This window comes from Vigna unguiculata, chromosome 9 (genome assembly GCF_037176805.1).
Source record: "Vigna unguiculata cultivar grain cowpea cultivar isolate G323 ecotype 2 chromosome 9, ASM3717680v1, whole genome shotgun sequence".
Classification (NCBI taxonomy): domain Eukaryota; kingdom Viridiplantae; phylum Streptophyta; class Magnoliopsida; order Fabales; family Fabaceae; genus Vigna; species Vigna unguiculata.
Window position 1 is genome coordinate 23661151 of NC_140800.1, and position 25898 is coordinate 23687048.

At 34.2% G+C, this 25898-nt stretch overlaps 1 protein-coding gene across 1 annotated transcript; it reads right to left on the reverse strand.

Moving 5' to 3' along the window:
* Positions 1 to 8452: 8452 nt before the first annotated feature.
* Positions 8453 to 8833, reverse strand: LOC146883690 (uncharacterized). Its single transcript, XM_085666705.1, has one exon. The coding sequence runs from the start codon at positions 8831 to 8833 to the stop codon at positions 8453 to 8455; it is 381 nt and encodes a 126-aa protein (XP_085522831.1).
* Between the last annotated feature and the right edge of the window lie 17065 nt (positions 8834 to 25898).

Here is a 25898-nt window from a genome sequence, read left to right on the forward strand (position 1 = left end):
ATTTTTCTCTTCTAGTTGCTTTACTCTACCTTCAAGCCATTTAATTTCTCCTCTACGTTTATTATTTGACTTTTGCAGTTTCATGGCTTCCTTATGTAATTCATTAAAGGCATCAAGCAATTCATAGTAGTTAATTTCATCATTTTCAGATTTGAAGCTACTCACACTACTTTTAGAGGATCTTGTTCCAGCCATCAAGCACAAATTATTTTCTTCCTCAATGCTCTCGTCAGATTCACTAGATGTGCTAGAATCATTTTCTTCCCGGGCAATGTAAGCTTTCTTTTTCTTCATGTGCTTCTTTGCCTCATTCTTTTCTTCCAGCTTATGTTTCATCTTGAGTACAAGGCAATCTGGTTTGATGTGTCATGTTTTGCCACACTCATAGCAGGTTGGAGTGCCAAAACGTTCCTGCTTTCTGGATTGTCTCTTATTGCTTGCATAGTTATTGTTAGTCTTATTTTTAAACTAAAAAAATTTAGAGAACCTTTTTACCATTAAACTCAAGGCTTCACTGTCAGAATTTCCATCAACTGAGTCATCTGCAGATTCTGCTTTCTTAAGTTTTGTTGCAAATTTTACAGCACTCTTCAAGGCTATAGTGTGCCTCTTTTCTCCATCCTCTTCTTCCTTGAGTCTTCCAAGATCTAATTCATGTTCCCTCAATTTTCCAAATAGAGTCGCTATGTTCAAGCTAGTGAGATCTCTTGATTCAGAAATAGCTGTGACTTTAGGCTGTCATGTCCTATTTAAGCTCTTCAAAATTTTGATATTGAGTTCCTCTTTGTCAAAAGTCTTGCCAAGAGCCACTACAAAAGAACGTGTAAGTAACGACAATTATTTTTGTATTTTACGTCATTTTTAACCGCCGTTATTTACTTTAACGACGTTTTCCAAAAATGTCGTTATTCTTGCCGTCACAAACTATAATATGGTGGTTTAAGATGAACCGTCGCAACAACCGTCATTTTATACTATGTATATAATGACAATTTAAAGAAGTAAATAACGTCAATTAAAATTGACGTAATATTTTTAATAGAAAACAAATATAATGAAAAAATGACACTTAAAACTGACATAATTATCATTATATTATGATATTTTTAATTGTCAATACTATAATTAATTCTTAGATAAATTACGTCATTATCAAGTGTCATAATTTTAATATTTTTAATTATTTAATTATTTATTATTTTTCACCTACATTCATACTTTCATAATTTAGTAAAATTTATTTTGTATGATAGTTTAAAATATATAAAAAATTATAACACTATAAAAACAGAAATTAATAGACTAAATTATTTTATTATCAACATAACATAATTACACCAAAGTACCAAAATATTCAATCATCAAAAAAAAAAACAACATTAAAATTTCATGAGGCAATTATAAAATTGTTTTGCTTCCACCACTTGATCTTAGTATATTGTGTGGAGATGGCACACCACTTCCAACATTCGGTGCCTACAATAAAGAAAGAATATAAGTATATATGAGTATGTGAAATTCAAATAAATTAAGAGATCCTTACAAGGGAAAAGGTGTTCTATCCTCAAAACAATAAAATGAAATAATTAACTAAAATATTTAGCAAACCAAAGTATTCATTCAAAGCAAATATAAAATAAAAGAGAAAACACACACTATACCTTCCTTTGGGGCCATAGCTTTTGCTTGGGCTATTCTTTGTCTGAATGTATGAATCATCTCCTCAACCTATATAACAAAAAAAGTTCAGAATTATGTGAGTGACTTCCCCTTCAAAAATGACAAAGCTAATGAAAATGGCTTGAAATAGATATAAAACATGTAGCATAAATCGAAGGAAAAAGTTTTATAAATTCGTGTATGTGCTTAACTTTTAATAGATGCATTTTCCAAATAAAAAAGACATCTCTGCCTTGGTCGTGGCTGCATCTAGATGAAGGAGAACGTGATGAACTAGCATTATTTCTCTTGGTAACCAGTGAATCATTATGAAGAAATGGATCATGCATTATTGACGAACCCACTCCACAGTAGTCTTGTGCATGCCATTGCCTTCACTTTTGGAAAAAAGCTTATAAATGATTCTATGGCAGCTGCACAACAAACAAAAAAACCATCAAAACAATTATATTATATACAATTATGATTGATTGAAAAAGTGGCAACACCAAGAGCCGTATTCTTTTGGCTTTTTTCTTCTCTTAAAGCATCATTGTCATTGTTGTTATTTGCTTTGTTTATTTAGTATATAACCTCCTTTCACATTGCACAAAGACAAATGCACCAATCAATATTGGTTCCCCTGTTTTGCTCCAGAAAGGATAGCTAAGTAATAAGCACCAACACCAATTAATATTGAGTAACCTAGGTAATAATTAAATTAGGAGTGTTGTTGCAAAACCTTTCAAACTCCATTGAACATGAATCCATAACACAAGCAATTATTAGATGACTCACCTCATGATGAAGGATTATCTTGTTCCTTTTTAAGATTATTGAATATGGTGTGAGTTGATTAAGAAAGCTAAAGTGAAATCCCCACTGGACATTAAGATAGCAAGCTATCTAGATGTGAAGGTTCCTTTCCAAGGTTCTAGAGAGGAGGAGAATGGATTGATGGGGAGTAAGAAATCAAAAGGAAAAACATATAATAGAAACAATATAAACCAAGAAGAGTAAAGAAACATAAAATGAAAAGCAAGTGAAATGGGAGGAATGGAGGATTCACGCCACTACAAGGCTAGGCTAGAAGAAGCCATGGCAACCTTGAAGATGAGTGGTGTATGCCGCCACTTGCCAAGGCAAGATAAGGCTTGAAAGAACTCCACTCCCTAAGGAGGAATGCTCTCACAAATGGTTGAGACACAAGAGTGTTTTTACTTCAAAATGTTCAACCCTTGTACAAGTGTTAGAGGTCCCCTTAAATAGACAAGTCTAGGGGCCCCTTAGAAAAACAACTAAGTTAAAGGATTACAAAAGAAACCTAGCATGTTCTATAAAGTAGGTCATCCTAGGGTGCACATGGGTGAATTTTCGTCCAAGCCATCTAGGTGGCAAGTCTTCATGGCCAAGGCTCCCAAAGGAAGGTTCTAGAACATTCTAGAAGACTTGGTGTCCAAGGCATGTGGGCCTCCCCTTTCTAGATGCTTCTAGAAAGTCTTATTCCTTCTCTCTCTTCCTTAGGACGCCAAGTGTCTCCTATGTGGTCCTCCTCCTTTCTTATTCCTACAAAAGCAAATTAAGGAATTTATTAGCATGTTGGTTTAAGGTTAAGCTAATCTTTTGAGTCAACAAGTCAACCCAAAGACAAGGTCAACAAGTCAACTCAAAAATAGTCAACCAAGCCAACTTAAAGGAATTTTAAACTAAAGAAAATAAAAGCAAAGGAAGGGATCAAGGAACTCCCTTTCTTCTAAGCATGTGCCATGGGCCATCATCCTTGGTAGGGATCAATCCTTTAATAAATTGTTCACGATTTTTAAAAGATTAAACTGCACCTGCTCAGTTGTCCAAAAATTACGTTCTTGATGTCAAAAGAAAGCTCTATTATTCTAGTTTTTAACAAAAAAAGAACCAATGCATTTGGAGTTCTGTGGAGAGAGTTATGATTAAAATAGTAAGCAAAGGTCAGAGCTGCCGAGATCATCGCGAATCAACGTTTTTCAGGTTATGTTGGGCAATTTTGGCTACTGGTTTTGTTACTCTTCTTACTCCTAAATGTTATTGGATAACATGTCTTTGTGTGCTTAATCATTGACCTTCATTTCCAAAAGTTTAAATGCATGATAGCTACATGTTTGAGTCTTTAAATGTGCCTAACCTTTGCTTGAGTCATATGTCATATGTTAGCTTGAAGTTTTCTTGTTCTTGTTATTCTAAGTATTTGAATATTGCATTCACCTTATGTCTTTTTTGATGTATGCTCCTTGAACTTGATTTTTGGCCTAAAAATTTGGGAACTAAGTGTCCAAGCCACCTAAAACACCTTTCTCATCATTTTGTGAAACTAGTTTTTGAAAGAAGAAAAATTTTGGTACACTTTTACAATCTTACCGAGAGAAATATGGCTCTTTGATGAACCAAAATTGTGTTTCCACTAAGTGTTATGGTACTAGTTTCCATATTTGGGTGTTGGGTGATATTGGCTAATTAGTTTCATGCTTAAAACTTGGTTATGATCTTTCTTGGTGTATGCACGATTTGAGACTTGGTGATGCATAGTTCAAGTATTTTTCCAATAGAGTCTTTTCATGTGCTTTTCTTGCTTGTTTTGATTTAAAGTTTTGTCACCTTGATATCCTTTCCTTAGAGTTTAGCTTTCTTGGCTTTAAGTACTTTTATTGCTTGTCTTTAGGTTCTTTGTTTTTTCTTAGTAGTTTTCTTCCTTTGCTTTCTTTTGAGTGTAGTGGCCAAGCCACTTGAACTTGTCTTGAAAAGGTTTCCAAAAACTTTGAAAGCATTTCACTCCTTGGAGGAGCTTTGAGTGTAGCCTTGTCTTGTTACTTTGGGAGAGTGATGTAAACACTTAGGTCACATTTTGGGTTGGAATTGGTCTTGGTTTTCATGTTGTCTAACCCCTAATTCATTTATTTTGTCTCGGATTTGAGTGTTTTTGTTGTAGGAATCATGGCAAGTTCATCAAATGCACCTACACCAAACAAAAACAATACATTGATGAGATTGCTTCAGGATTTGGAGTTGTCTAGGAAGGAGGCCTTTGAACAATTGAGAAAAGACAAGGAGCAAAGTGACCTAAGAATCCAAGAGCACATTCAAAGGCTTGAAGCTAAAGAGCAAGAAAGAGGGGCTAGGAAAAGAGGGCATTTTAGGCGCAACCCATCACAAGAGAAGCAAACTCCAAAGATTCCTAAGTTCTATGGAGGAAGTGATCCCAAAATCTTCCTTGATTGGGAAGCTAAAGTTGATCAAATTTTCAATGAAAATCATGTAAAGGATCAAACACAAGTTGATCTAGTAGTGTTAGGATTTTTTGAGTATGCCAAAACTTGGTGGCATAAAGTTTGTAAAAATTATGACCAAGGGCCACCCGCGGCTTCTTGGATGGACATTAAAACTCTTATGCGCGCTAGATTTGTTCCTCCCTCCTATAGGAAGGAACTTCTTTTGAAGCTCCAAAGGCTTCACCAAGGTCCTATGTGTGTGAGTGAGTACTTTAAAGAATTAGAGTCTCAAATGTTTAGGGTTGGAATAAGAGAAAATAACAAAGAAAAAATGAAAAGGTTTGTGAATGGTCTTAGGAGACACATACAAGACCAAGTAGAGTTGTATGAGTACTCCACTCTTCAAAATGTTTTCACACTTGATCTTAGGATTGAAACTCATTTGAAAAGAAAGAATAGGGCAAGGAAGAGTTACTCACCCAACCACTACTATAGTCACTCATGGAAGGGAAAAGCTAAAGAGAAACATGATAAATTTCCTTCTAAGTCTCACCAAGTACCATCAAGTAAAAATAAGTTACCAAGTGGTCACACTCACCATTCCACTTCTCAAAGATCAAGTTCCATTAAATGTTTTAAATGTTTGGGGTATAAACACATTGCTTTGACTTGCCCAATGAAGAGGACAATGATCTTAAAGAAGAGTGATGATGAGAGTGAACATTTTTCTTCCCCTTCCCCACAAAATACTTCTTCCCACACTTCTTCTTCAATTGAAAGGACTAAACCCTTTGAAAGTGGATTGTTAATGGTAAGGCGCCAACTAGGGCAAGTTCCCAAAGAACTTGATCCTTCTCAAAGACAAAACCTTTTTCATGGAGGGTGCCTTATCAATGACAAGATATGTCACTTCATCATAGATAGTGGAAGTTGTGTAAATATGGCTAGCCCAAGGGTGGTGGACAAGTTTGGCTTGAAAACCATTCCTCATTTCAAACCCTACAACCTATCATGGCTTAAGGAAAAAGAAATAAAAGTAACTAAAAAAGTCCTCATTAACTTTTCAATTGGCAACTTTAAGGATGAGGTATTATGTGACATTGTGCCTATGGAAGCCAACCATATTTTGCTAGGTAGGCCATGGCAATTTGATAGAAAAGTTGTTTATGATGGCCATGCAAACACTTATGTTTTTTCCTCCCTAGGAAAGAAGTTCACAATCCTACCTCTCCCACCTCCACAAGAAAATGAGGACAAAAATAAAATAAAAGATGAAAAAGAAAAAGAAAAGGGGCAAGCTTTCACCAAGAGATAGAGTAGAATTGTTGCCCTACCAAGACTTAAATGACTTGGTTCAACTTTGCATAAAGGTAGAGCAACAAATTCTAAGGAAAAATTTTCGAAATGACTACTCTAACTCTTATACCAAGAAAGAATTCAAGAGGGAGGGTAAACAAGTCAAAGAGGAACCCTCCAAAAGTTTTAAGGAAAAGGAGAAACCAAGGGAAGGCACATCTTCACACACTTGCACTAGTGAAATCAAATGTTTCAAGTGTCTTGGTAGAGGTCATGTTGCATCTCAATGCCCCACCAAAAAGACCATGATCTTAAGGGGTGTTGACCACTATAGTAGCCAAGATGAGCAAGAAAGTGAGAGTGAGACTTCTAGTGAGGAGTCTAATGATGAGGCTAATGAAATTGCCTATCCTTGTGAAGGAGACCTTCTAATGATTAGAAGACTTCTTAGCAACCAACCCATTCCAAAAGAGCCAACACAAAGAGAGAACATCTTTCATACAAGATGTAAAGTTTTAGAAAACACTTGTTCTCTCATTGTTGATAGTGGTTCATGTTGCAATTGTTGTAGTACAAGGTTGGTTGATAAGTTGGCTTTGACTATCATTCCCCATCCAAAACCTTACAAATTGCATTGGCTTAATGAAAGTGGGGATTTGACAGTCCAACATCAAGTGAAGATCAAGTTATCCATAGGGAAATATGAAGATATTCTACTATGTGATGTAGTACCTATGGAAGCTTGCCATGTTTTATTGGGAAGACCTTGGCAATTTGACAAGAAAACCATGCATAATGGTCTTACCAATAAAATCACCTTCACTCACAAGGATAGAAAATTTGTCTTGCATCCTTTATCACCATCCCAAGTGGTAGAAGATCAAATGCAAATGAAAAATAAAATAAAGAAAGAAAAAGAAAATTCTACCAACATGCATATTAGTGAAACAACAAGTTCCAATTATTTAGGTAGAAAACACAAGACTTTTGAGTGCCCTAGCAAAAAAGTCATCATTCTAAGGGGCAAAGACATGTGTGAAAATAAGGTCAGGCTTACTTCTTCCTCTAAACGAGAAAAGCAAGACCAAAATAAACCTTGTGTTGAAAAAGGAAATATTATCAAAATTATATGGATTCAACATAAGGAAAATAAGAAGCAAAATGAAAAATCTCCTAAAACCAAATACCTTTATCATTCATTTGATACAAGGTGTATGAACATTGGGAGTCGCATTGTTTGGATGTTTACCAATATAACACTCATTTTGTTGTTTGGTGTTTGTTGTAGGATGGTCTTTGATCCTGGAGGAGGAAGACACAAAGAAGAACAATAATAAAGGCTGTTGTCATGAAGAAACATGTACATCTGAGGACAGATCCTTCGCAAGAAGGAGGGGATGATGACAAACGCCAGCCTTGGCCAAATGCAGACAAGAAGAGTGGTCCTCAACTGTTGAGAGCGCCCAAGCTCTTATCTTTTGGGCCAAAATTGTTTAAATATTAGATTAGAATTTAACTTTTGGGCTTTGTATTTTGGGCCCAGTAGAATAGGGTTTTCTTTGGACCATGTATTGGGCCTTAGAGGAAATTGGGATTTAAAAGTAATTTTGGACCAAAAAGGGGAATTGGGCTAAATGGGCCAAGAGTAGTGTGTCTACTCTAGAAAAGCCTAGAAGCTTCTCAAACTTGCTCTCCAAGGATGAGAGTTAGCTTCCCATGGCAAGACAAGTGTGACTTGCTTAGGTGGCAAGTCACACCTCCCACATGCTCCTTTTTGGCTCCAAAATTCAACTTTCTAGACTCCTTTTTCCCTCCACTTTTTGGAGACTCCTTGGTCTCATTTTAGCCTATAAATAGAAGACTTAGGAGATGTATTTTTCAGCTTGAAATTGAGTAATGAATTGCTGCCCAAATTTGTGCACAAATCTCTTTTGAGCTCACCTTAGAGTAAACTCTTCTCTAGTTTACTCTAGTCTTCTTCCTTAGGAGTTGGCCTCACCTCTCTTAAGAATCCTTTCACCTACACCAAACCAAACACCTTAAGCTTCTTTCCTTCATGCTTCCGCATCCAACACCATCCATGGAGCCTCCATTTTTCATGCAAGCATCAATGGAGACAAGAAGAAGCCATCATGTAATCCCGGTACTTCCTCTGGGAACATGTCTTCAAATTCTTGTATCACCGATATAACAAACTTCATCTCCTCTCCCTTCACCTCTAGGTGTTTAAAGATCAAGAAACACTAAGCACCGTCCTATAGCTCCTTCATAACCCCGTGAGACGACAACAACTCAGGCTCCTCTGAGTTAGGGAATAACAACATCTTCTCTCGGCAGTCTATAAGGATACGATTGGTAGAGAGCCAATCCATTCCTAGGATCACTTCCAACTCCTGTAGAGGTAGGTAGATCAGATTCACTTTGTACATGTGCCCTTCTATCTCCACTGGACACCTAGCACACAAGGATGATGTCCTGACCAAACCCGATGCCGGAGTAGATACCACAAGGTCACATTGCAGTTCACAAACCAGCAGACCCAACCTTTGCACACAAGTTTCAAACACAAAAGAGTGTGTCGCTCCAGAGTCATACAATACACATGCAGATTTACCAGCAATCACACAACGACCCATGACAAGGTTACCTGAGCCTGCTGCCTCCGCTCCAGTCAAGGCGTACACTCTGCCCGATGCTTGAGGCCTGTTGCCTCCCCTCCTATGTTGGTTTTGGACTTGGGTTGGAACTAGGGTGCGCGTCGCTATCCTCGCGAGGGTGGGGCAATCTCTGCCAAAGTGGCCTTCCTCGCCACAATTGTTGCACCTCTTGAAGCTTGCAAGTTAGGGGCAAACATTCCTCTTGTGTGGTCCCCCACACTAGTAGCACTGAATCCTGTCATGCTGGGAAGAAGATTCCCTAGACCCCTGAGATTGGGAATGAGGCCTAGTATAGGGTTCCTCCTCTCCTCGTGCCTATGCCTGGACCAAGATGGTCCTCCCACTCTCTGCTGGTGTGGGTGCTGAGTTTCTACCTCCACTTTCATCTTCTCCATAACCCCAGCCATCTCCACCAAGGCTACAAAGTCCTTGATGGATAGTGGGGTCACCATCAGCCGAAGATCTCCACGGAGGTCGTTCTCGAATTTCCTGCATCGCCACTCTTCATCTAGTGGCATGGTGTAGAAACGACTAAGATGCTTGAACTTTTCTGCATACTCAGCCACAGATTTGCTTCCTCTAGTCAACTGCAAGAACTCCACCTCTTTAGCATATTTGACGTTGTCGGGGAAGTACTCGGAGAGAAACTTTCTCCTAAAGACCTCCCAAGTAACTGGTTCATGCCTCTCCTCCATGATGGATTTCATATTGATCCACTAGTGCTCAGCTTCACCCGTGAGCATGTACACCGCGAAGGCCAGTCTACTCTCCTCGGGGCACATCTTAGCATCAAAGATTCTCTCAATGTCCTTCAACCATTGATCTACGACATCTGCGCTGGTCTTCCCATTGAACTTAGTCGAATGGTGCTTCAGAAAGTCTTCCAAACTCCATTCCCGAAGGAGAGGTCTTGGCTCAGGACCGTGGATAGGGGCAGTGGTCCTGTTTTCCTCCAACTGACGGAGGGCCTCCATGTGTTGTCTGTGAGCGTCCTCAGCAGCCACCCTTGCAGCCTCCATCTGCTGCATAACCAGTTGCTGCTGCTCAAGTGATGTCGCCTACCGCTGCATTAATGCTTGATGTTGTTGCATCATTGCAGTACTCTGTTATGTCATAGCAGCCACCATCGCTTCTATCGCCCTGGCGATGTTTGGTGCGTCGCCTTGAGAAGGCTGAGAGTTCGTACGCTGAGGTGCCATGTCACTGGCACACAGGAAAAACAAGAGTTAGACTTGGTTAGATGAGAGCTTAGCTAGCAACACACAAGCTACAATGGTAGCTAAGAAGGCACACTAAACCATAGATCCTAAGGAACGACCGCTCTGATACCATAAGTGTAACGTCCCAATTAAATAGGTAAATTCAATTTAATAAAGCGTCACACATATATAAATATCTAGAGAGTGCGAAAATTGGATATGAAGGTACACAATGCCCCAACCATGTTCATAACAAAAAGAGAAGAGGCCCTACACTGCCTAACCTAATTAAGATGGATCGACAACAACACGAGTTCTTGTACAGAAAGATAAATCTAGATAATAAAACTTCTTCAGCTAAGGGCTCCATAGTGAGCCCCATACCCGTCCATAACCATGAAGTTGTAGCATCCCCATTTGTCTTTGATGATCATTGCAAATGAGGAAAACCACACACAACCATACAAACAAGCAAAAGGGATTACGTCCTGGCCTTGAGGCACTACCATGTTACCCTCATGGAATTTCGTCCTGATCTCAGTGCACCACCGTGAACTCTCACCTCGAGGTTCATGGAATTAGGTCCAATCACTGAGGCACCACCGTGGACATCCCTTAGAAGGGCCCACGAAATTATGTCCATAAGATGAGGCACCACCACAAGCCCCGTTACAAGGGTCATGGAATTATGTCCTACAAAAACCTTACTCATACATTATCAACCAATCGTGAAGTTCCTATGCATACCATTAACATGTCCTTTAGTATGAATGATTAACCATCAATTATATCTCACGCCAAGCTCATTACCAATTCATTTGTTCTCACCCATAACATACATAGTACATGAATATCCACCCCTTTATACATAATAAATCAATAAATCAGCCAATCAAAAACCATCAACATTCATGAAACAAAGCATAGCAAAAATCCAAGCTAGGTCTCGCTCAAGCTGGAAGTCCTCGCTCAGGCGAGAGGTGATGAGGCTCCTCCGTCGCGGTAGTCGCCAGAAAACCTCTCCCAATCGGTGTTCTACTGATTGAATCTCGCAAAGAGCGAGGGAAACGTAGCAGAATGAATATGATGCTCGGTTAGCTTTGGTTTCTCACTAGTTTGGGGGAACCCGAGTAGGTAACGACGTAACCTAGGGTTTATGGTGAGCCGATGAACGGCAGGAGTGTTCTCTATCGAATATCTCATTCATCAACAGTTGGGTTTACAATAGCTGGCTGGCCTTTTATAGTGAGAAGACCACCATGAAAGTTTTAACAAAACAAGGAGAAGAGAACGACATTCTAACAATCCTAACGGCGAGATCCTAATCTAAGGCTATGAAGTAGCAGGTGCCATGAAGAAGTGATGGCACGCGTGACAGAATGCGTTACTGGAATCCTAACGTTGCTGCCAAATAATGGAAGTGGATGTTGGATCGGCAGCGTTGAGCAATCTTCAAATTGGGCTGCTGGATGGTGAAGGTGTAGATCGAAAAGCAAACGACAGCTGTCACGAAGCCCTAGTGATGCTCCCTTCCCTTTCTTACGCAGAAGCTGGGTTGGAAGAAATGGGCTCGGGTTGAAACGATGCGCCTTTGTTGGACACGCGGAAGAAATGTATAATTGATGGGGATCCAGGAACCCTAGCGGTGCTCTAACAGAAGGAATGTTGGTTTAACAGCATTGGTGAACTGGAGCGTGAAATTGGGTTGGTAGCCCAACACGTGTTGGCATGATAGCAGCACTCGTGAATGGTTTGGAGGCATGGGTCGCAATCGTGTTTTTAGCAGAAATGCATGCATAGCTTCAATTTGGAGAGAAAGAAAGTGGGCTTCAACTTTGTTGACGCGTGAAGGTGTGCAAGCAGAAACAACTGTGATGCGGGTGTTGTTGTAATGATAGGTGTGGTAATGGGCTTCGGAAAGATATGACAAGCATCTAGGCCCAAGTCACTCCACGTGTTGAAAACAAATGTTGATTATGAAGAAATGTGCTTTGAATACGTTGCTGATCCACACCAGGAGTTAAAGCAGGCTTCTCGGCCCACATCTGTATGCACGCTGGTTGGAAGTGTTGTGAAGGCCTAATACCAATTGGTAGCTTACAAAAGCGGGCTGCATTTAGTAAACAAACCTAATTAGAACACATTTATTTAATTAAAATAAAAGAAAATAAAAAGAAATTAAAAAGAATGGGCCTAGGCATTGGCCCAATGCTATAAGCCTTATTGGGGTCGCATCATCCCCTCCCTCTTGAAGAGTATCTATCCTCAGATCTAGAGGGTTATTGAAGGCCCACAGCAACAAAAGTTAGAGTTCCACTAGGATCAAAAACAAATATGTAGTAAAATTGATTGAGAAAGTTGTGAAAATGGGCTTGTAAACATTGAAAAAGATGGTATTATGCCCACTTCACAAATACAATGTTCCACACCTTGACGGGAATGATTTTTGAAAAGAATGTTAATGTCAAAGTGTGTTTTGGCAAAACAAATTGAGGAGGATGAAATAAGGGAATGAGTTTGAGAACAAAAATTTTGAGAAGAAAACAAAACAAAAGATTTAATGAAAAAGTGAGTAGAGTTTAAAGATGGGAAAACTCCTTTGAAAATGGGATCTTCATGTAAGTAATTGGTGAAGAATTGATCACCAAATCCCTAACACAAAGTTCTTTTTGCTCTTTTGAAATGCACTTTAACTCTACCACTGATTGTATTTTAAGATTACTCTCTTTGTTTTATTTTCTCTCTTTCCTCTAATTCTTTTCTCTCATTCTCTTCTTTTACTTTTCTTAGACTCTCCTCTTCAGCCTTTTCTTCTTCCTCTCTTTTTTTCTTCTCATTTATCTCTTTTTCCTCTTGTCAAGCTTCTCAAGCTCTTCTTTTTCTCTTGTCTTTTCAAACTCTCGAAGCTTTTGATGTTTAACTTGCTCTCTCTTATATTTTTCTCTCTTTCTTTGTTCACTCAAGAGCAAGTCTAAATTGTGCTTAAAATCCTTTTCTAGTCTAGAAAACTTAGCAATGTTTTGGATGAATGCATCCCCAATGTCAATGAAGTCTTCTATCCTAGCTTGTTGTGCTTTAGTGATCCTAAATGAAGGGGGTATGAAATGTTTCCACATGCATGTTTTTAATTCATAAAATGTATTGATGCATGATATTCTCCCCTTTTTCGCTAGATATTGACTCTCTTGCCACCAATCAAATGCATGTCCTACAAACCTAGATGTAACATGCCTAAGAATGTCTATATGACTATATTTACTAAACAAAGGTTGCACCAATTTCTCAATATCCCACATCCAATCTTTAAATGATATTGGTCCTATATCTTCCCCAAAGAATAGAATGTCACTATGAATGGTATGATGCAACTCATGACTACTATTATGCCTACCTAAATGCACATTATTATGCCTATCTACATGCATACGGCTAGAAGAAGAAAAACTCATTTTGAAACACTTTTGACAAAACAATTTTTTTTCAAAGTTGATGAATTTCTAAAGAGAAAGTAGTTGAAAAGAGTTCTAAAGATACTCCCAGGAAAGAGAGGTGAGTCACATGGACAAGCTTAGGAACCAAGTCTTTCCTAGCCAGAGATCTCTAGAATTCTTTCACAAAAATTCTCAAGAAAAATTCAAATGAAAACAGATTGTGTGAAAAACACATTGACAAAGTGTGTGAAGAGAGTACAAACTTAAAGACCAAAAGAAGGTCAACTAAGTGTTAAACACATTGCACCTAGATATCACGGTGACCTAAAACATAAATGGCAAACACACAAAGCACACACAACTTGGATATGTAAAAGCATAAAACAGAAAACATAAAGGCGAAAAAAAAACATAAACTAGATGAAAGCCTAAGTGAAAATTCAAGTGGCCTTTGGAACCCCTTGAATCTCACACTACACATTTAAAAACTATTACAAATTTGCTAAGGATAGGATTGCTCTAAAGCATTTTCCCACCTAAGCCAAATGAAAGGAAAACAGCAAACTGAAAAAGAAATAATACACAAATGTCGTGATATGAAAACAGAAAGCATAATCAAAGAACATAAACTATGCTAAGCTATGTCTCTCTCTCGGCCAGCCTCCAAAATGGATCACCCTCAAGTGTGTGTACTCCTCCTTAAAGGTCCTAACTCACTCATTTTTCCTCTCGGTGGCCACTCAATTGGTTTTTCCTCACCACAGCTTCACCTTGCAGAAAGGGTATCACCTACAAGGCTACCAAAAACAGTGAGTGCAAGCCAAATGAACCAAGAGCAAATGATCAGTCAGCCACATTTGAGAGTAAAAGCAGAAAACAATAAAAGTTCAAATTTGAGAAAGGAGGCACACAAAAGAGAACCTAAGGAATGTATCTAGATTAAGATGAACAAAACCAAAAGCAAACAAAGACTCAAATTAAGTTGAATCAAGAGCATATGCAATTGTCATTGAAAAAAAAATAGTAAGCAGTTGCGAACTGTGCAAGACAGCGTATATTGTGCTGAACAAATAATGTGTTCAAATGCAATCAAGACTGATTCAGTCGCTTTCAGATGCTTTTGTACTCATCAAACATTCTTTTTCTTTTCAATGATTGCATTCTCTTTTTCTTATCAGCTATCAAAAACGTGAAAAATAGTTCACACAAAATGCAATTTTTGACCACCAAATCAATGAACAAATGCATATGGCATATTTCAAGAGATTCAACTCAAAAAGAAAAAAAAACAAAGGTGAAAAACACATAAGACAACATGAAACTCTCAGACAGTGCAGTGCAGATGCAAGGAACTAGAAATTTCCAACAACTAGACTATGCAGCAGACTGCAACGGAAAAGTGAGTCAAACAAAAGCAATCAACTGCACTAAAACTGGGCCATAGCAGCAACTTTCAAGCAAAACAGAATGCACAAATTTATCGTTGCATAACAATATATAGCCACAAGAACAGGCAAGACAGAATGCAACATCTGCAACAATTTTTAATGGCCATAATCTGTGGAAACACAAACTGCACATCTATGGAGCAAAGCAACACAAGAATAAACCCAGTTGCAACAATAATAGCCTGCTTCCAACAAACATACGCACAAGGCAAAATCAACATATGCAGATAGGTAGAAACATGAGCAACTAAACCCACACTAGATAAGCAAAGTCAGGTTAGAAAACGACTACACTCAAGAGACACAGGAAATCTCAAAAACACTAGACACTAAGCTAATCATAGATACAAAAATAGTGATATAGCAAACACATGAAAAACATATACAGTTTCAAACTTAGAGCAAGTAGCAGAGACTGTGAAAATATTTGCAAAACTGCACCAACAGCAACTAACTGGCCAGGCACTAATTCAATAAGCCAAAATGCACAAAAATTAAGGTGTTGAAACAACCTATGAAATCCTAGATCAAAGCATGAGTTTCCAGTTATATATGCTGATACAAATCAGAGAACACAGTGGTGGCTTACTCAATAGGTGCTTCGATCAGGAGCAATCCTTGGCCAGCAGATTCAAAGTGCAGCACAACAACACAAATCAAAAGCACAGATAGCCATTGATCATAAAAAATTATTGCGAAATCCACAAGCAATGACAACTCGGACAAATACAAACTCAGCATGAGTGAAACACGAAACAATGAAAACTGAAACACTGCAGAATATTACTATTGATCTAGTAGCAATATATGAACTCCACAATACACCAGAACAGAAACGAAGCATGTGATAGACCAAACAAGGACTGAAACCGAGATAAAACAGTGACAATACGCAAATTAGACAACATCTATGGAATCATTGACATAGAAAACGAACTAACAAAACCTAAGACAAAAACACAAGATTATAAAATTTAAAGCTAGGTAATCAAAACTGAAATTAAAACCTAACAGACATGCATTAAGCGGCAGATTCAGAGAGCTAAACATGAAATCATCACGGTATTGATTCAGAAAAAAAGAGAACAAGCACTATGAATCAATTTCAATAGTAAACACATAAGTAACACTGATTCAAACAGAGAAGCAAGGAAAACTTCGAAAATCAGAAAAGACGCAACAGAACAGGAACAATACGGAATCAAAAAGATACGAAAAAAAATCCAGAGATAAAGAAGAAGTTTATCTGATCGCGGTCCAGCAGAAGTGGCTCTGAATACCACTTTGATGAGGCTCCTCCGTCGCGATAGTCGCCGAAAAACCTCTCCCAATCGGTGTTCTACCGATTGAATCTCGCAGAGAGCGAGGGAAACGCAACGGAATGAATATGATGCTCGGTTAGCTATGGTTTCTCACTAGTTTGGGGGAACCCGAGTAGGTAACGACCTAACCTAGGGCTTATGGTGAGCTGATGAACGGCGAGAGTGTTCTCTACCGAATATCTCATTCATCAAAAGCTGGGTTTACGATAGCTGGCTGGCCTTTTATAGTGAGAAGACCACCATGAGAGTTTTAACAGAACAAGGAGAAGAGAACGTCATTCTAACAATCCTAATGGCGATATCCTAATCTAAGGCTATGAAGTAGCAGGTGCCGTGAAGAAGTGATGGCACGCAAGACAGAATGCGTGACTGGAATCCTAATGTGGCTGCCAAATAATGGAAGTGGATGTTGGGTCGGCAGTGTAGAAAAATCTTCAAATTGGGCTGGTGGATGGTGAAGGTGCAGATGGAAAAGCAAGCGGCAGCTGTCACGAAACCCTAGTGGTGCTCCCTTCCCTTTCTTACGCAGAAGCTGGGTTGGAAGAAATGGGCTCAGATTGAAACGTTGCGCCTTTGTTGGTCACGCGGAAGAAATGTGTAATTGATAGGGATCCAGGAACCCTAGCGGCACTCCAACAAAAGGAATGTTGGTTTAGCAGCATTGGTGAATTGGAGCGTGAAATTGGGCTGGTAGCCCAACACGTGTTGGCATGATAGCAGCACCCGTGAATGGTTTGGAGGCATGGGCCACAATCGTGCTTTTAGCAGAAATGCACACATAGCTTCAATTCGGAGAGAAAGAAAATGGGCTTCAACTTTGTTGACGCGTGGAGGTGTGCAAGCATAAACAACTGTGCTGTAGGTGTTGTTGTAATGATAGGTGTGGTAATGGGCTTCGGAAAGATATGACAAGCTTCTAGGCCCAAATCACTCCACGTGTTGAAAACAAATGTTGATTATGAAGAAATGTGCTTTGAATACGTTGTTGATCCACACCAGAAGTTAAAGCAGGCTTTGCGGCCCACATCTGTATGCACGCTGGTTGGAAGTGTTGTGAAGGCCCAATACCAATTGGTAGCTTACAAAAGTGGGTTGCATTTAGTAAACAAGCCTAATTAGAACACATTTATTTAATTAAAATAAAAGAAAATAAAAAGAAATTAAAAAGACTGGGCCTAGTCATTGGCCCAATACTATAAGCCTTGTTGGGGTCGCATCAAGAGGAGTGCTCTCGCTCAAGCTGCAGACTCTCGCTTAGGCGAGACTGCAACAGTGCCCCTGGAAGGTTTCACGAACTCTCGCTTAGGCGAGGCGGTCTCGCCTGGGCGAGACAATTCGTCGCTAAAAAATACAGCCCATCACCTAGGCGAGCGCTCGCGCAGAAACCTAGGCCAGTTCCCGCTATTCTCGCCTGGGCAAGATGAGCTCGCCTGGGCGAGTATATCAGTTCTCACGACTGTTCCACGCATGTTCAATCAAGGACTCACTCATGACGACACCCAAAGCATTTTGACATCATTATAAGCAACATACTATCACCAGAAACACGAAACAGAAGCGAAACATACACAAAGTGAATAAAAAACATGAAGCTTAGCTTCCCTTACCTGGAAGAGCTAAGCGGAAAACCCCTAATACACACACATCGAGCACGACTGTCCTAAGGGTGGCCAAAGAGCTGGAAACAATCGATAAGACAGAAATAAGCACAAGTTAATACCAAACCCTAATGGTAAAAGTTTGCCCAGAGATGACGTAAGAGTTCGAGGTTGACTTACGTGGGTGGAACCTGGCTTGAGCTAGCTTGAAGAAGGTTGTCGGCAAAACCCTAGCAGAGCGTAGTAGCTGCTTAAAGAGGCAAGGAGGCACTGTTTCTGAAAGTGAGGGAAGTGGAAACGTTAGGGCAGATTAGGGTCTGTTTTTACTCCTTGGGCCAGCCCTTAGGCCCATTAGGTTAAGGGCAGCCCTTAAAACATTAAGGCAGAAAACTGGGCCTTACAATTAATATTTTTTCTTATCTTCTTTCTATATCACAAGATTTCAATTAAAACGATTTAAATTTTTATGCAGTAAAATAAAAAAGTGACATTTTTATTTTTATTTTTAGTTAAAAATATTTATCTATTTTTAAATATTTCTCATTTTTGAAATATAATTATACTATAAGCTTTTTAGTTAATTCTATTTTTTAAATTTTATAAAATGATACTTTAGTAATATTTTATTAACTTTTTTTTTTTATAGCACAAGATTTCAATTAAAAATCATTTAAAACTTATCAAATTATGTTTTTAAGATAAAAGATTTTCTTTTTCTTTCAGGATATAACAAGTTATTCTTTTAAAGATGTAAAAAGATAAAAGATATAACTAGAACATATAATTCAATCCATGTAATGCAATAACGTCAAGTAATAAACATTGAAGAATTAAATTAAATGATACATCCAATTTGGTATTTTTTATTTTATTTTCTGAAAAAGTTTTATATATTATGATTACCACAACCAGTATTCTATAATATTTTCTTAATTATCAATAAAATTACAAATTATTTTCAAGTAATAAAAAATAAAAACTTAAATGAAACGATAGACCACTTTGTTCTTCTTTTTTAACAATTGAAAAGAATGTGTTATAATCTAACTTACCACAACTGAAGTACAATTAGGTTAAAAAATTATTGACGTAGCCTAACAATGAACAAATCAAATATAGCATTTTAAAAACTCATATATATACGCTTAACAACCTCTATAGTAATTTCTTTTAAATAATTGGTCAGTCATAAGTAATTAGGACTTTCTTCTAGTACAATATTTCAATTAGAAAACTTAAAATGTTATCAAATTTAATAAATAATAATAATCTTTTCTATTTTTAATTTAAAATGATTTTTTAAATATGTATTTATGGTTGAATAATTCTCAATGTTTCTATATATTTATATTTTTTATTTTTTAGACAATGATAATTTTACTAATATTTCATTATCTTATTTTTTTTATTACATTATATTTCAATTATGCAACCAAAAAAATTTATCAAAACAATTAAAAAAGATACTTTTTCTTCATTTTGAATTTAAAATACTTTGAAAATGCTTATGTATTTTTTAATTTTTTCTCATTTTTTAATATAATTCTATTATAAGATTTTTAAATTTTCTATATTTTTAATATTTCTTCCTTAAGATTTTTAGAACACTTGATGTTATTAATATTTTTTCTTATCTTCTTTCTATATCACAAGATTTCAATTAAAACAATTTAAATATTTATCCAATAAAATAAAAAAGTAACTTTTTTATTTTTATTTTTTAGTTTAAAATATTTTTAAAATATTTATCTATTTTTAAATATTTCTCATTTTTGAAATATAATTATACTATAAGCTTTTTGGTTAATTCTATTTTTTAAATTTTAAAAATGATACTTTGGTAATATTTTATTAACTTTTTTTTCTATAGCACAAAATTTCAATTAAAATCATTTAAAATTTATCAAATTATGTTTTTAAGATAAAAGATTCTCTTTTTGTTTCAAGATATAACAAGTTATTATTTTAAAGATGTAAAAAGATAAAAGATATAACTAGAACATAAAATTCAATCAATGTAATGCAACAACGTCAAGTAATAAACATTGGAAAATTAAATTAAATGATACATCCAATTCGGTATTTTTTATTTTATTTTATGAATAAGTTTTATATATTATGATTACCACAACCATTATTATAATAATATTTTATTCTGTAACATCCCATTTAGTAGTTTTTCACGCTATCAAATAAAACAATATATTATGATTAAGCACAAAAGATAGTATGGAGAACAGTCATATAGAATATACAGCTAGTACAGTCATCCAAAACATATCCATATCCTATGAATTCCTGATGAAGAACATAGGTACTCAAACATAAAATAAACATCTCAAAACTCCATGGCATCTAACCCACGAGAACTACCACAGAACCGCTAAACGACTAATCAGCTCCTGTTAGGGAGAGGGGCATCTTCATCTGGACTTGGCACTGCTCACACCAACAGCAGGTGATCATAGCAAGGAGAAATCATAAAGAAAAACATACATAAACAAGAAGGGTGAGCTAACTAAAATCAAGAGGAATCATACAATTCATATCAAAATCATCAATCACAAACATATCACAATTATATATATAATTTTAGACTCGATATCCGGATTGTGTATGCGACATTGGAGCTCTTGGTGGTCTGCACCTGTGAAGGTTCCCAAACTCTGCAGAGTTTGGACACAAGGGGTTATCACCTAACCCCTCACAGGGTAAGTCCCCTTCGCGTCTAAGACTCAATCGAGTCCAAAGACTAGGACTTCCTGCTACTCCTCACGACATAATCCATTCTACTCTACATGAGCGTGAATGATTATTAGAGTTTCAGGATACCATCCGATACAGATTCCTCATGTCCTTACACACTAACAAGCTCTCATGAATTTACCTTGAAATTCCGTTCCAAACAAGACTTCTCATAATTCATATTCATCAACTTTTCAATACTCACTACATATATAAAAAAAACATTCCAAACATACAGGAGATCAACTACACTAAATTAATATAATTCATATCACTTCACTACTTAGAACAGGGCTCCAAGCAATTCACTGCAGTGGCCCTCGCTCAAGCTAGAAAATCTAGCCTAGGCGAGAGGTTGTCTCGCTTAGGCGAGTCAATCTCGCCTGGGCGAGGCTCTAATAGTGGCAAAATTAAAAACCTGGGTGAACTTTCACTCAGGCTAGGTTGGTTCACTTAGACGAGGGTAGCTCTCGCTTAAGCGACCCCAGCTCGCCTAAGCGAGACTTCGCGTAGGAACGGGGGTGGCTTTCCTGGTATTTTCGCTTAGGCGAGAGCCACTCGCCCAGGCGAAAATACTAGATTGCGAGTCTGTTCCCACATGGAAGAGTCCAGGTTTATCACAACATCATCATACACGGAAATCATGCAATTCAATCATCAATTAAATGCTTAAACATGCAGTTCAGACTCATCAAAACAGATTTTAAACGATTTTGAGTAAGAATTGGCTAGCTCCCCTTACCTTTGGAATTTTCACAAGCAAAGACTCTTCAACAAAGAGAACACCTCAATCTCCCAACCTAAGGCACTAAATTACAATTGCCAATGGTGAGAACAGATCCTACCACAACCCAGAATGATGGAATTACCTAAAATTCTAAAATCAGAAGACAAGGGAGGAGTACAAGTTGACTTACGCGTAGGGAAGCAAGGCTCACCTTGGGGAAGTGGTTTTGATCTAGCTTCAGTCCCAAATTCTGCAACAATGAGTAGGATTTTAGACCTACTACAATGAATTTTGGGTGATTTCTGGTAGAGAGAAGGTAGAGAAAGAAAAAGGGAAGGAGAGAGTATTAAGAGAGAGTGTGGGCTGTTTTCAGTGAATTGGGTGGCAGAGAGGGGGTTCTCACATATTCTATAATATTTTCTTAATTATCAAAAAAATTACCAATTATTTTCAAGTAATAAAAAATAAAAATTTAAATGAAATGATACACCACTTTGTTCTTCTTTTTTAACAATTGAAAAGAATGTGTTATAATCTAACTTACCACAATTGAAGTACAATTAGGTTAAAAAATTATTGACCTAGCCTAACAATAAACAAATCAAATATAGCATTTTAAAAACTAATATATACGCTTAACCACCTCTACAGTAATTTATGTTAAATAATTGGTCAGTCATAAGTAATTAGGACTTTCTTGTAGTACAATATTTCAATTAGAAAACTTAAAATGTTATCAAATTTAATAAAGAATAGTAATATTTTCTATTCTTAATTTAAAATTTTTTTTAAATATGTATTTATGGTTCAATATTTCTCAATATTTCTATATATTTTTATTTTTATTTTTTAGACAATCATAATTTTACTAATATTTTATTATCTTTTTTTTTATTATATTATATTTCAATTATGAAACTTAAAAAATTTATCAAAACAATTAAAAAAGATACTTTTTCTTTATTTTGAATTTAAAATACTTTGAAAAGCTTCTGTAGTTTTTAATTTTTTCTCATTTATTAATATAATTGTATTATAAGATTTTTAAATTTTCTATTTTTTAAATATTTCTTCCTTAAGATTTTTAGAAAACTTGATGTTATTAATATTTTTTCTTATCTTCTTTCTATATCACAAGATTTCAATTAAAACAATTTAAATTTTTATCCAATAAAATAAAAAAGTAACTTTTTTATTTTTATTTTTTAGTTTAAAATATTTTTAAAATATTTATCTATTTTGAAATATTTTTCATTTTTGAAATATAATTCTACTATAAGCTTTTTACTTAATTCTATTTTGTAAATTTTAGAAAATGATACTTTAGTAATATTCTATTAACTTTTTTTTCTATAGTACAAGATTTCAAATAAAAATCATTTAAAACTTATGAAATTATGTTTTTAAGATAAAAGATTTTCTTTTTCTTTCAAGATATAACAAATTATTCTTTTAAAGATGTAAAAAGATAAAAGACATAACTAGAACATAAAATTCATTCAATGTAATGCAATAACGTCAAGTAATAAACATTGAAAAATTAAATTGAATGATACATCCAATTTGGTATTTTTTAGTTTATTTTATGAATAAGTTTTATAGATTATGATTACCGCAACCATTATGATAATAATATTTTGTTCTATAATAGTTTCAAGTAATAAAAAATAAAAATTTAAACGAAATGATACACCACTTTGTTATTCTTTTTTAACAATTGAAAAGAATGTGTTATAATCTAACTTACCACAATTCAAGTACAATTAGGTTAAAAAATTATTGACGTAACCTAACAATGAACAAATCAAATATAGCATTTTAAAAACTATTATATACGTTTAACCACCTCTAGAGTAATTTCTTTCAAATAATTGGTCAATCCTAAGTAATTAGGACTTTCTTGTAGTACAATATTTCAATTAGAAAACTTAAAATGTTATCAAATTTAATAAAAAATAATAATCTTTTCTATTCTTAATTTAAAATGCTTTTTTAAATATGTATTTATGCGTCAATATTTCTCGATGTTTCTATATATTTATATTTTTTATTTTTTAGACAATGATAATTTTACTAATATTTCATTATCTTATTTTTTTTATTATATTATATTTCAATTATGAAACTAAAAAAATTTATCAAAACAATTAAAACAGAAACTTTTTCTTTATTTTGAATTTAAAATACCTTGAAAATGCTTCTATATTTTTTAATTTTTTCTTATTTTTTTATATAATTCTATTATAAGATTTTTAAATTTTTTATTCTTTAAATTTTTATCCCTTAAGATTTTTAGAAAATTTGATGTTATTAATCTTTTTTCTTATCTTCTTTCTATATCACAAGATTTCAATTAAAACAATTTAAATTTTTATCCAATAAAAGAAAAAAAGTAAATTTTTTATTTTTATTTTTTAGTTTAAAATATTTTTAAAATATTTATCTATTTTTAAATATTTCTCCTTTTTGAAATATAATTATACTATAAGCTTTTTTAGATAATTCTATTTTTTAAATTTTAGAAAATGATACATTAGTAATATTTTATTAACTTTTTTTTCTATAACACAAGATTTCAATTAAAAATCATTTAAAACTTATCAAATTAGATTTTTAAGATAAAAGATTTTCTTTTTCTTTCGAGATATAACAAGTTATTCTTTTAAAGATGTAAAAAGATAAAAGACATAACTAAAATATAAAATTCAGTCAATGTAATGCAATAACGTCAAGTAATAAACATTGAAAAATTAAATTAAATGATACATCCAATTTGGTATTTTTTAGTTTATTTTATGAATAAGTTTTATAGATTATGATTACCTCAATCATTATTATAATAATATTTTGTTCTATAGTAGTTTCTTAATTATCAATAAAATTAATAATTATTTTCAAGTAATAAAAAATAAAAATTTAAACGAAATGATACACCACTTTGTTATTCTTTTTTAACAATTGAAAAGAATGTGTTATAATCTAACTTACCACAATTCAAGTACAATTAGGTTAAAAAATTATTGACGTAACCTAACAATGAACAAATCAAATATAGCATTTTAAAAACTATTATATACGTTTAACCACCTCTAGAGTAATTTCTTTCAAATAATTGGTCAATCCTAAGTAATTAGGACTTTCTTGTGGTACAATATTTCAATTAGAAAACTTAAAATGTTCTCAAATTTAATAAAAAATAATAATCTTTTCTATTCTTAATTTAAAATGCTTTTTTAAATATGTATTTATGGGTCAATATTTCTCGATGTTTCTATATATTTATATTTTTTGTTTTTTAGAGAATGATAATTTTACTAATATTTCATTATCTTATTTTTTTTTATTATATTATATTTCAATTATGAAACTAAAAAAATTTAACAAAACAATTAAAACGGATACTTTTTCTTTATTTTGAATTTAAAATACTTTGAAAATGCTTCTATATTTTTTAATTTTTTCTTATTTTTTAATATAATTCTATTATAAGATTTTTAAATTTTCTATTTTTTAAATATTTCTCCCTTAAGATTTTTAGAAAACTTGATGTTATTAATCTTTTTTCTTATCTTCTTTCTATATCACAAGATTTCAATTAAAACAATTTAAATTTTTATCCAATAAAATAAAAAAAGTAACTTTTTTATTTTTATTTTTTAGTTTAAAATATTTTAAAAATATTTATCTATTTTTAAATATTTCTCCTTTTTGAAATATAATTATACTATAAGCTTTTTTAGATAATTCTATTTTTTAAATTTTAGAAAATGATACATTAGTAATATTTTATTAACTTTTTTTTCTATAACACAAGATTTCAATTAAAAATCATTTAAAACTTATCAAATTAGATTTTTAAGATAAAAGATTTTCTTTTTCTTTCGAGATATAACAAGTTATTCTTTTAAAGATGTAAAAAGATAAAAGACATAACTAAAATATAAAATTCAGTCAATGTAATGCAATAACGTCAAGTAATAAACATTGAAAAATTAAATTAAATGATACATCCAATTTGGTATTTTTTAGTTTATTTTATGAATAAGTTTTATAAATTATGATTACCTCAATCATTATTATAATAATATTTTGTTCTATAATAGTTTCTTAATTATCAATAAAATTAATAATTATTTTCAAGTAATAAAAAATAAAAATTTAAACGAAATGATACACCACTTTGTTATTCTTTTTTAACAATTGAAAAGAATGTGTTATAATCTAACTTACCACAATTCAAGTACAATTAGGTTAAAAAATTATTGACGTAACCTAACAATGAACAAATCAAATATAGCATTTTAAAAACTATTATATACGTTTAACCACCTCTAGAGTAATTTCTTTCAAATAATTAGTCAATCCTAAGTAATTAGGACTTTCTTGTGGTACAATATTTCAATTAGAAAACTTAAAATGTTCTCAAATTTAATAAAAAATAATAATCTTTTCTATTCTTAATTTAAAATGCTTTTTTAAATATGTATTTATGGGTCAATATTTCTCGATGTTTCTATATATTTATATTTTTTGTTTTTTAGAGAATGATAATTTTACTAATATTTCATTATCTT

Coding starts and splice junctions, on each gene's coding strand:
- LOC146883690 (XM_085666705.1), bottom strand. CDS start 8,833: ATGGGTCGTTGTGTGATTGCTGGTAAATCTGCATGTGTATTGTATGAC.